At 36.9% G+C, this 13,266-nt stretch overlaps 1 protein-coding gene across 1 annotated transcript in view; it reads right to left on the minus strand.

Annotated features, from left to right (window-relative positions):
• Positions 1-26: 26 nt before the first annotated feature.
• The window catches only part of LMNTD1 (lamin tail domain containing 1), a 72,242-nt gene continuing 59,002 nt past the window's right edge, over positions 27-13,266 (minus strand). The window contains exon 10 of the mRNA XM_077170338.1: positions 27-329. Within this exon, the coding sequence (XP_077026453.1) occupies positions 309-329 (21 nt within the window). The 3' untranslated portion in view covers positions 27-308. The remainder of the gene's footprint in view (positions 330-13,266) is intronic.

Raw genomic sequence — 13,266 nt, forward strand, 5'->3', positions numbered from 1 at the left:
GTTTATTGAGCTAAAGTAGCATGCATGGGAGCAGAACTAAAACAAAGTTACTGCTCAGAGGGCCTGGGTTCAGGGAAGAAGTTTATATGCCTGTCGGAGATAAAAGGAGGATGTAGGGAGATAGAGTGGGGCAAGGTAGATGTGAGTTAAGTCATAGTCTATGAATTTTAGCAAATTTAAGGTTTGTAGCAATCTGGTGCAGATGAGGATTGTGGCTCTCTGGTGAAGCCTGATTCCTTTATCACAGCAAGGGATCTTTATCATCCCTGCAAGGGATCTTTGGCAAATCTGCCTGCCTCAGTTGCTCTCTATTTCTTCTTTGTAGTTTTCTGAGTAAAATGGGAGTTCAAGCAGATCAAGATGATTAGTAAAGCTATTTACCATTCCAGTTTCACAAAGGAAAACTGCTATACTAACTGCTCACACCAGGGATTAGTTTTGCCTGTTCTTGAACTTGACATAAATGGACTTGTTCAGTTTGTGCTCTTTTTGTATGTGGCTCCTTTTGTTCTCCCCTGTGTTTGTGTGATTCATCTATGTATTTGTGTGTAGCTGTCATTCTTCTCACTGTGCGGTCTCCCACTGCATCACATACCAAAGATTTTTCATTCTGTTGTCAGACTATTTGAGCTGCTTCCAGTTTGTTGCTATTCAAATCATAGGGCTATGTACTTGTTTGTAAGCTATGGGAAATAATTTTTATCTTTCTTATTAATATAAAAATAATTTAACTATTTTCAAATGAAGAAAATAATGACTGCTGGATATATGGAAAATATTTTCTTGGAACTAAATTTTATATTTCAGCACTGCCATTTTCTTTTTAAATAATAACAGAACATTATTAACAGATACATTATCAGTCATCCTCATCATAACCTCATCTTTTTTTCTTGATTGTAGGGGAGAATTGTAAATACATGTCTAGAGGACTAAGAAAATATTAAGCATCAAGAAAATCACAATTATAGGTGGGGTTCCTTAGTTGTAAAGAGAAAAATAGAGTGTCATTTTCTATGTATTTCATGGTAGTCTGCAATATTAGTGATATTTTCATAATAGGAAACTCTTAAATTCATAACATCTTATAACCTTAAGGAAATAAATATAAAATAAGAGTGATTTAAACAGGATAAAAGCAAACAATCCAGGGGTATAGTACTATTTCTTTCAGATAACCTGTTTCAGATAACATGTAAGCTTTCATCTTCCTTATCTGTCACCCTTAGCCCATGGCTCCATTCCTATGGCCACCCATGGTCCAGCATGGCTGCTTGTGCTCCAGCTGTTATGACATTCATGTTTCAGGCCAGAAGCAGGAGGGAAAGAGGGAAAAGATTTCCTGCAAGTCCCATATATGTCCATTACATCTCACTGGCCAGAACTGCTTTGGAATTTATGACCTGGTAGCTGGTCATATTACCACCTTCTATAAATTGGGGTGCTAAGGAGGAGGGGAGAAATGGGTGTTGGGGTAGAAGGAGGCCACTAAAAGTCTTTGCCACTCCCCTTAAGCTCTTAGGCAAACGTTGGATTTTGCTCAGGGTTGGTAGCCACTTGCTGCGTTAGCAGAGGCAGATACTCTGCTAGATACCAGAAAGGCACAGAAACGGTAAAGATAAAGGTACACTGAGAAACGTTAGGCAGGCGGAGTCTGGCATAAGGAATTCTGATGACTCTCTTAGAAATACCTTACTTATGGCATGTCATCTCACAATATGAAAGGAAAATAGAGGGGAATAAATCCCTTCTTTTTATCAACAGCATGAAGAGACTGTTGTGTTTTTGTTTGCTGAGGTTTTTCTTTTCTTTTCTTTTTTTGCCAATTAGGTAAGGGAAGACCGCAGAACCTTTTCTGGAGATCTCCATAAAAAGAAACAAAATATTGGACTAGGTTGGTATTTAATAAATAGCTTTTTAAAAACTAGGTGTAATAAATAAGTCAAAGTTTAAATAGCTCTTACTGGGCCATTTTATGTTTACTAAATGACTACTCTTTAGCTATTATTAGTATTATATGTTGTTCACACATTTAAAAAACTTTTTCAGGGGGAGTTTAAAACATTTACATTTGTTTGAAATACATGTCTTACTGTTTGAATACCCAGGAATCAATTTCTGAATATTCTTTCTAAAGTAACTTAGATTCAGTACTATTCATTTCTTGAATAATTTGCTTGTAGTATTTGTAATAATAATAATAAAAGTGACAATAAAATAATGGTAAAAAAATGTTAGTTTAATATTATCATTGAAATAACATGGGCATGTAGCCCAAGAACAACCTAAGAAATTATGGAATGAAATACAGCCCCACCTCAGTTAAGGTGGCAGAATGAGAGACTACAGGGGGCTCAGTCCACCCAGAGAAGTTTTGAACAACTAGCAGAAAAAAGCTTTTTCAAAGCTCCAGAAAACAGTTGAAGTGCTGCAGTGACAAGGCCCTACCCCCAGGGCTCAGTGCAGAGCTGGACTGTACCCCAGGGTGGGTCCCCACTCCTGGCCCAGGATGGAGCAGAGTAACCTTTGTGTATCTGTTGGGAACATGTATGCCAGGTCCTAGCTGTCTGGTGGTGGGCACAGGAACTTGCCATCCCATAACTTGCCCTGCTTGTGTAAGTAGCTCACTGAGTTCTACAAAATTCATGGGGCAGTAGTCAAGTGGTTGCCTGAGGCAAGGAATTCCTGGCTGTGGGATATACAGTGCAGCAACTGGGACAGTGAGGAAACTGCTTCCTAGGGAAAAGAGGATATTTGGAACCCTGTAAATGGGCCACCTGCACATGCCCAAGACAAGGTGCATGTGCAGAAAGGATCAGGATGACCCCCACTCTTTGGACTTGAGCTGCTCTTCTTTGAACTCATTATATAGATAAGCCCTGAAGGAAACATTCACACAGGTCCATCTGCAAAACTGGAAAAGGTGTTTTAATCCTTCTTCTTTTTTTTTGTTAGCTCCTTACATTCAAGGAAAGCTCTGTAATAACACTAACTAGATCCAAGCTTAAGGCACAGGCCTCTCAGAGTCTAAATTTCAGGGATAAAATATTAGAATACCAAAATGTACATGTTTCAACAAAAGGTTACAAAACATACAAAGAAACAGGAAATGACGGCCCAGGCAAAAGATAAGATTAAAGCATTAGAAACCCTCATTGAGAAGGCTCAGACCTGAGACATACTAGACAAAAACCTTAAAAAAAAAAAAAAAGACCCTACATGTTCAAAGGACTAAAGGAGAACATTAACAAAAAAAAAAACTAAAACAAATCAGGAAATACTGGATGAACACAAAGAGAATATTAATATAGAGATAGAAAATATGAAAGCAACTGAGGACCACAATGACAGAAATTAAATATTCCCTAGAGGGTTCAGCAGAATATTGGAGCTGGGAGATCAGAGATTTAGTGAGCTTAAAGACAAGATAATAGAAATCAATCAGTTTGAGGGGTAGAAAGAAGAATGAAGAAAACCAAGCAGAGTTTAAGAAACTTGTGGGACAACACTAAACATACCAATATATGCACTGTGGGAGTCCCAGGAGAAGATAAAAGAGAGGAAGGGGCAGAAAAAAATTCAAAGAAATAATTGCTGAAAACTTCCCAAATTTTAATGAAAGACGTGATTATACACATTCAAGATGTTCAACAAACTTCAAACAGGGTCACTCCAAATAGGCCCACATTCTGGCATGTTATAAACAAACTGTTGAATGGAAGGATAAAGAGAGAATTCTGAAAAGTTGCAAGAGAGAAGTAAGGTTTCACATAAAAGGGAGCTCAATAAAATTGTGTTAACTTCTTCTCATCAGAAACCATGGAGGAAAGATGGGAGTGGAGTGACATATTTAAAGTGCTAAAAGCAAAAACTTTCCAACCAAGAATTCTATGTCTGTCAAAACTGTCTTTCAAAACTGAAGGGGAGGTGGTTCTAGAGTGGTAGAATTCTTGCCTGCCATGCAGGAGACCCAGGTTCGATTCATGGATCATGTAACACAATGCAACTTACACTTGAGTGTTCAGAGAATGGATTGATAAATAGGCAGGTAGATAGAGAGACAGAATATTATGGCACAAATGTGGTAAACTATTAAAATTGGTGAATCTGGTCATCTGTGGGAATAGGAATATGCTGGAGAGCTCTTTGTGGGATTTGTTTTATTTTTGTAACTGTTGTATAAATTTGAAAGTATTTCAAAATTAAAAAATCAAAACCTCAAAGATAAAGAATACTTAAAAACTCTTCTATAATACCTGTGCAGAAGATATGGACATATATGAGTTTTGGTGAAAATAAAGTTTTCTCTTCTTAGTATTAAAATAAAAAAACAGGGATGAATCTTATTCTGATTTTGTGGTTGGACATGGATTCCATCATGGAATCAAAGCCACTGCTGAATGAAATGTGGCACAGTTATGAGGAAAGATCTTTACTAGTCAATGTAAAATGATTAAATGATCCCACATGCTCTTCTTTTGTGAAGCCTGTGTCTCAAATCACTTTGTTTACTAAAACAAATCTAAGTTATGTGACAGTTTCATTCATTTTATAATACTAATCATCAGCTTGTGTTTCTCAGGGGTCTGGAAGGCAAGAGTGGCGGAGCTCTTTATTGGATCAAGCATCTATTAAGCACTACTTTTATATAGTAATGCAAATTTTGGACTCCTTCTTGCCTTAAACAACATGACATTTTCACCTCCTCATGGCATAGTGGGAAGGTTCCTGGAGTGAGACTCACGGACTTGAGTTTTCTTCTTGACTGCTACTATCTGGTAAGGGTTGATCAGATAACTATTAATTATAAAATAATGAGAATGATCTTATAGAGAACTATGCTAGACTTTATGCTAAATTTTTTTTTTTCTTGAACAAGGAACATAGTGTTTGGGGACTCTGCCCTTCTTTACTATAATTTAATATTAAAAAAAATTATTGTGGTAACATATATACCACACAAAATTTTGCATTTTAACCAGGTTCATGTATACAACTCAGTGATATTAATTCCATTCCCAATATTGTGCTACCATCACCACCATCCAGTACCAAAACTTTTTAATCACTTATAGAAATTCTGTACTATTAAATAATAACTCTCTTTCCACCCCTACCACTCACCCCCAGCCCATGATAACTGTTAATTGACTTTTTGTCTCTATGATTTTGCTTATTCTAGGCATTTCTTCCCATTTTACAGATAAGGAAACCAAAGCCTTAGGAGGTTAGAAAGCAGCCAAATGTCTTATGAATGCTAGGAGATTGAACTGGTAGAATTGAGAGGGTCTAGACTAGATGTTTCTCAGGTTTCTCCAAGTTTTGGCTTTCTTGTATTTTATACTTTATGCTTAAACCACTTTGGAAAGTTATCTATGAGCATTGTGGACAAGATTCCTGACTGAATAAATAGCAGGAAACACTCTCTTGGGAAACTGGTAATGAAATATGGTCCTTAGTATTTTTGCTGCTGAACACAAAATGTTTTTTTTATGGAAGCTTCAGGGATTTCCAGGGTTGGTATAATAAGAGCTGTGGTGCAGCTACTAGCTGTGGCCAGATGTGTTATCACCAGATTAGGTGAGTCTCTTGAGCCAGTGTAACTTATATTCCCTCTAGCTCCTTTCTCAGACTCGGGGTGATGCCAATTATGGGCAGGGTCCATGGATGAACTTCTGGGGATCCATTAACTCCCTGAAATCAGATAAATTTTATTTTAGATATTGGTGGTATGAACATTTTTTCTAAGGGGAGATCCATAAATTTCATGTGGGAAGAAAATATTTTCTCTAGAAGTTTGGTAGTAAAATGAAAATGAGATAGGAAAGATATCTTGAAGGGAAATTTGAGGTGATGGAAAGTTTGTTTTAACATGAGGAGCTGATCTGGGTAGGACTACGGTAAATCCTACTAAAGGGTAAAGGATGATATTGACTGCATTTTAAAACTTCATCTTCTGTGGGAGACCAAAGGAAGAGATGTTTATTTGGTACAAAATTTGTATCTTCTGTAGCACACTATATAATTTAACTTGTTTGATTAGCTTATTCAAACACCATAATTACATGGAACCATGAATAAGGAGTGAGATCTTTGTTGGTTTGCATAGGGTGGTGTGATGCCCCAATACATCCCAGAGTGAATCTGGGCAGAAGATGAAAAAGTATTTGCAAAGTCCTCTTGAGGGACTGGAGAAAAATGTGGAAATATTAAACTTCCTCACCTGGGGAAGATCTGATATATTTGCAAGCATTAGGGACTGCCAATTTGATGGGCCAAGCTCTTGATCTTGGGGCTTGCCCTTATAAAACTAATTCATGCAAAGAAGAAGCTAAGTCTACTTATGATTATGCCTAAGAGTCACCCCTAGAGAACCTCTTTTGTTGCTCAAATGTGGCCTCTCTTCCTAAGCCAACTTCACACGTGAACCCTCTGCCCTCTCCCCTATGTGGGACATGACTCTCAAGGGTATAAATCTCCCTGGAAACATTGGACATGACTTTTGGGGATGAACCTGGCCCTGGCAACGTGGGGATGAGAAAGCTTTAAATTAAAAAAAATCCATGAAACTGTATGATACAAAGAGTGAACCCTAAATTAAACCACAGACTATAATTAATAGTACAATTATAAAAATGTACATTCACCAATTGTAACAAAAGAACCAGATCAATAGGATGGTGTACTGGAATTCTGTATTTTATGCATGATTCTTCTGTAAATGCTCAATTTCTCTAATAAAAATGCACTTCTATTGTAGACATAGTACATTTGTATTTTGGGGGGATTTTCTGCCAGATGGAAGTAAAGCATCTTGTTCTCATAAAATCAGTATGCTACAACTTTCCAACAGATGGAAGTAAAATGTTTTATAGAAGAGGAACCTTTCTTGAGTTTACAGAAAGGGCTGTGTGGTCTTAGTCTAGCAGCAGCCCTGCACATGGTAAGGTAGTGGGAATAATGGAGTGGTTCTAGGATGCATGCAAAGGAATCTACTTGCCATCTTTTTTCATATATATACTTATATGAATATTTCTAAATAAATGTGTGTGTGTATATATAAACATTTATATATATGCATATAATTTAGAAACAGAGACAATAATTGTTAGTTACATAAGAATGTATAGCACTGAATTAACTTATTAACTAAGCTAGGTAGTTGTTTTGGTTTGAAAGAAGTCTATTGTCACAACTGTTAATATCATATGAGATCCCCCTTTAGGGATTTAGGATTTCTATTAGAATTTAGCCTATTGTCTATCCAGGCACAGTTTAGCATATATGTATGTATATATGAAAGAAGATGGCAAATAGGTTCCTCTGCATTTCCATTTAAAGCCTCTAAGTCAAGCGATTTTAAATCTCTCCACCGGTATTTTCCATTGTGGTAGTGGGAGGAAGTTGATTGTAGGTAATTAGATAGAAATGTAATAATTTGGAAAAAGTCAAGAATAAATGTGAGAATAGATTAGAGGCTCTATTCATTTGTTAAGCTGCTGTAATGCAATATACCAGAAATGGAATGGTTTTTAAAAAGGGAATTTTATAAGTTACAAGTTTACAGTTCTAGAGCTAAGAAAATGTCCAAACTAAGGTAACAACAAGAGGTTACCTTCACTCTAGAAAGGTTGATGCCATCCCGAACACCTCTGTCAGCTGGGAAGGCACCTGGCTGGCATCTGCTGGTCCCATGCTCCTGGGCTCCATTGCTTTCAGCTTGTTTACTGTGGGGGTTCCTCACTTGGACCTTTCCTTAACTCCTCCAGGACACAACTCTGGGTTCTGACTTGTGTAGCATCTCATGGGAAGGTACATGGTGACGTCTGCTGGGCTCTGCACATCCAAACATCCGGGTCTCATGTTACTTTGTCAGCTCTGTAGCAACTGTTCTCCAAGCATCTGCATCTGCTCTGAGGTTTCTTCAAAATGTTTCCCTTTAAAGGACTCCAGTAAACTAATCAAGATCCACCCTGAATGGATGGAGTCACATCTCCATTTAATCAAAAAGTCACACCCACAATTGGGTATACTACATCTCTGCGGACATATTGTAATCAAAACTTCCAGCTCTACAGTACTGAATCAGGATTAAAAGAAACAGCTGCTCCCACAAGTTGGGTCAGGACTAAAACATGTTTTTTCTGGGGTATATAATAGCTTCAAACTGCCCAGCGGCCAAAAATAAAAGGATTCCCCATCCTACACTTGAAACTGCAGATTATAAAATGGCTGTTGTCAGCATGTACACATTTGACAGTTATGAGGTAAAGTTATTAACTGTCTAAATTGGATTAGAATCACCAGAAAATAGCAGTAATTCTAGCTTAAAACTGCTATTGACCCCAGAATTACATTAGTCTCAAGGCCTCCAATGACTTAAATTTTATATTTCCACTAATATTTTTTTTACTGTTGTCAGGGATAATTAATTTCAAAGTTTTACTACAGTCAATACTTCATAAGAAAAAAATGTTAAACCTGAGGATTCAGCACAAATCTAACTGCCAGGATAAAGAAATATTAACACTTATTTGTTGAACCCTCATGGCATTTTAACAGTGATTTGGGAGTCTTCCCTTTCCTTAGAAGCAAAAGCAGTGAAATTTTGGATCAATTCTTTGCTAATGTCCCCAAGTAAGAATCAGTGTTACAATTTAAGTGGTAGACACATGTGACTCCTCTTAAGGTGAAGAAATAGGAAGAAAATGGCATGAAGAGCATTTTACATTTTTAAAAAAAAGCAGCTCCTTTCAGGTCTCCATAGCATGCACTGTATGCGCACAGAAGTCCCTTCTTCCTAGAGCCCGGCTGGGGGATGGTGAGTGTGTCCAGCTCTGCACTTGAAGAGTCCCAGGCTTAGGAAATAGCTGCTCACAATCAGATTACCATTTGTCAATAGCATTTTGAGGCCCAGAGATTCTGGCCTCATAGAAAAGAATGTTGTCAGGCCACAGTGCACTTTGGAATGTGTGCTCACTAACATTACCCATCTAAGCTAGTCAATCATCTTTAAGTTTTCCAAGTAGTGACTATATCTTTGTCTCTGTAAAACTATTGCCACATACTTCACCAATATTCGTCTCCTAACATGAGAGCTTTTTGCTCACCATTTGTTTGAGATCCTTTTTTCCCTTGGATTTTGACACACCATTTGAAAAATGAGAGATAAATAGCAAAAAATAAAGTAGATTAAGAAAAAGCTTGGTCCTTTAAGAAGGAACAGTTAATGACTGAAACTAAAGGTCCTTGAATGGTAACTTTCCCAAATTTATGAATTAGAATTGTTACCATTTAACTCCTTGGGTAAAATACTTCTTTGCTGACATAGTCTGAGAGCTAACAGGACTTAAGAGAACCAAGAATTTTCACTCTAACCAATTCTTAAGGATCTGCCTATTCATGCAAGGCCAAGTACAGCCCCAGACTGATTTATCTCAAACTTGTCAGGTAACCAAGTTAAAAAAAAAAACAACAAAAAACAGCAAGTGTATATGAGTTTCCTGGACAGTTGCTTTTGGGTTTTATATCTGGAAACTTTATGGAAAAAAAAAAAAAAGGAGTCAGGAACAAGGGAATCAGATGTAGAAAATATTCATACTTTGTGCAATCAGTTTTCAATTAAAGTTAAGTTCCTCTTCCTAAATTATTTTACCTTTAAGACAAAGGTAAAAATTAGCATTTTTAGACACCAAATTTATAATCCAACATATAGAAGAACAATGTGCATGAATATGTTTCTTAAAGCATTGTTTAAATAGGAAACATGGGAAATAATTTAAATGTCCCATAGGTGAATGGATAAATTATAGATATGATCTGATAGCTATTTAAGTAGTTACAGAGACTATGAAGCAACATGTACTATGCTTAAGATAACATTGCAAAGGAAAATACAAGGATATTAATAGGGAAAAAAGGAGAAAAAAAGGCAGGTTACAAAGGTTGCATGTGCCAATTTCAAGTATGTTTCCATAGCTTATGAAATCTTTATGACAAAGCTATAAATTTATTAGTTTCATCCAAAGAAATTTGTTAAGATTTATTTTGGTCCCAAAGAGAGATTGTGAGAACTTTGCTGATAAAATCTAAAGGAAACTAGAAAGTCTGGTTTCTTTTTTAAAGTATTTGAGTGTCAATAAAAACTGGTTCAGCAAAAGTCCTTAAAAAGCATCCCCACTATGTGAAAATTTAGGTGAGCCTATAATATTGTACTTATTCTGCTGTAGCACTATCCCATATTTTGTTTTTAAGTCTTTCCACCCTTCTTTTAAAGTATAGTTAGAAATAAACAAGTGAACAAACCTACAGCCAGCAAAAAAATAATATGGATAACAACTCACAGAAATTCTATTTGGCAAGTTCCAAGAGGATTTACTTCATAAAATTTTCCTAACATAAATGAAGTTTAAACTATAATGCTTCTCTCAAGGACATCATTTCGGAAATATTAGGCAATTACAAATCAGGACCAGGTGCATATTCCCCAGCTGCCAATGACTCTAATGTTTTAAATAAAGTGATAAACATATTATCTGGGCTGGAATGGATAACTTCATAAGTTTACATTCTTGAAGCATTTACATTTAAGGTATGGAGAAAGGAAACATTAACTCATGGCTGGGGAGGGGTGTTGAGAAGAACAAGAAACACGAATATCACTTTTTAGGTTTTTGCAAATAATTTGAATTCAGAACCAAAGTCTATTCTTTTTCCTTACTTTTGCACTATTAAACTATTGTGTTTTACTTTGAGGGGTAAAAATCATTGACATCTTATGTTGGGCTTACAGCCCTAATTGAATACAGACCCTAACAAGCAGGTATTTGCAGACCAAGAAACACACTGAATACTCTAGAACAGTACTTCCTAGAAGTAAATGCCATCCATCCAGGGCTCATATTAAAATGCAGACTCCAATTCAGTAGGTCTGGGGTGGGTGTTCTAACAAACTCCCAGGTGATTCATTACAGGGAACTGAATTTTGACTAGCCTTACTCCAGGGTAAAGGTAGTCACATGCATATAGTTGAAATAAAGTAGGTTCAGAGTAAGGAAATAGGCAGTAAAGGTGACCTTGGTGAATGGTAGATTTCTTGCCAGTGTAAATAGACCAGCCGTGACTGAGTTCCAGCTGACTGTTCGGGTCATATTTAGGGAATAAAAGATGGGGAGCAATGCTGTCTGAGGATAAAAAGAAAAGTATCTACTTTAGTGGTTGGCATGTAGTGGTGCTCAATAACTGAGCTTTCCTCTTCTTTCTATATAAAACAAGTTATGAAGCAACAATTACAGGGAACATAACCAAATAATAGTTCAGTATTTTATACTGATAAGATCAAATCCTGATTAGAGAATCTGGCAATGAGAATAATGCAGTACAAAAAGCATTACTTCAGAATCTGAAATCAATGTTTCTTTTGGAAGAATAACTTTATCAGAATTGCTAAACCTCTAGATATGATTAACCTTCCATAAGAAAAGTAGTGGGAAGTCCATTACTAAACTGGAGGATATACTTTATCTTCCAAGATTGGGGCATTATAGAGTTTGCCAATTGAATTTAAAAAGGAAGATTAAGTTGAAAAGTAGTGTGCATTTGGCTTGGTTATTTACACATTGTGGTGGTTTAAAACAGGATTCTAAAATTCTTTGACATGTCTTCTATAGAGAGGTGGGTTTTGACTGATAGAACATAGCAGCAGGGACCCTGGAGCTGGAAGTTTCCTCTTGGAACCCAGATACCATGCTGGGAGGACATCTAAGCAGGCTCATCAAGAGGACAACATAGACAGGGACATTCAGTTGGCACCAACTTGCCTGCGTGGGAATGAACCATCTGGAAGTGGGTGTCTTCTCCACACCACAACCATTTCCGGAAGTCGCTGGGGAGCCATACAACTGTTTTCATCATAACAGTAGGTATGGACATGAACCTGAAAAGCAGGTTCTGTTTCTGCTCATGGTCACCATGGTCCCCCTTCTAGACCTGAATTCAAAGTAATGGTTAGTTACACTAACAAAAATTACAGTGTCTGGGGTGGATAGAAGGTAGAGAAAGTTTTATTACTGACATATGCTGTCTGTTACGTTATTAAGGCAAAATTTAGCTGCCTGGCAAGCCCATTGACCTCTTATACAAAGAAACCATTTGCCCTCCTTCTCAGGACCACAATAGAGACACATACAGATTTTAGAAAAATAATGCAATTTTCAAACATTTTATCAAAAGCTTGGAATTCTTATTGTTGCAAATTTTAAATCACAGGCTGGTAACCTCATAGCATTTGACATACTGAAACTGTTTTAGGCCTAAGAATAATAAACTATTAGGAAAATAAAACTCCTTCAAATATACAACAAAATTTCTACATTATCCAGTTTTTCTTTAAAATGCATTCCAAAGAATATGAATATGATATGAATGTATCTATTTAGATATATTGCAAGTCAATACTTTCAAAAATGTAGATAATTGAGGGTGTACTAGCTAGGGTTCTCTAGAGAAACAGAATCAGCAGGAAATATCTATCAACATAAAATTTATAAAAGTATCTCATGTAACCATGGGAACGTAGAGTCCAAAATCTGTAGGGCAGGCTGTGAAGCTGGCGACTCCGATGAATGGTCTAGACGAACTCACACAGAGGCTCGCTGGCCAAAGCAGAAAGAGAGGCTGTCTCTTCTGAATCCTCCTTAAAAGGCTTCCAGTGATTAGATTAAGCATCACTCATTGCAGAAGACACTCCCCTTGGCTGATTACAAATGCAATCAGCTGTGGATGCAGCTGACATGATCATGATCTAATTCTATGAAATGTCCTCATAGCAACAGACAGGCCAGCACTTGCCCAACCAGACAAACAGTACCACCACCTGGCCAAGGTGACACATGAACCTGACCATGATAGACGGTAACCCTTTTTATTATCTGATCACAAAGTAGTATTGTAACTACACATTTAAAACTTACTCAAATAGGTAAATTCAAATGCCTCCTCTCTTGGACTTGGATGAAATTGTCAAGAATAGTAGTTTACTCCATGAAAGAACTCCATCCCTGATACTGATCTGAAAATTTGGATTCTTTTTCAAAACACAATGGCACTTAACCAAAAACACTTCATCATTAGAACAGGGCTTATCCAGTCATAAATTCACTATTTCTTGCCAAAATCCTAAAATGTATGTATGTGTGTTATGTATGCATGTACATGTAGAAGTGAGGGTGGGGCTTAAAAAGGTCACCTCTTTGGGGGGGGGGGGCG

This window comes from Tamandua tetradactyla, chromosome 7 (assembly GCF_023851605.1).
Source record: "Tamandua tetradactyla isolate mTamTet1 chromosome 7, mTamTet1.pri, whole genome shotgun sequence".
In the NCBI taxonomy this organism is placed as follows: Eukaryota; Metazoa; Chordata; class Mammalia; order Pilosa; family Myrmecophagidae; genus Tamandua; species Tamandua tetradactyla.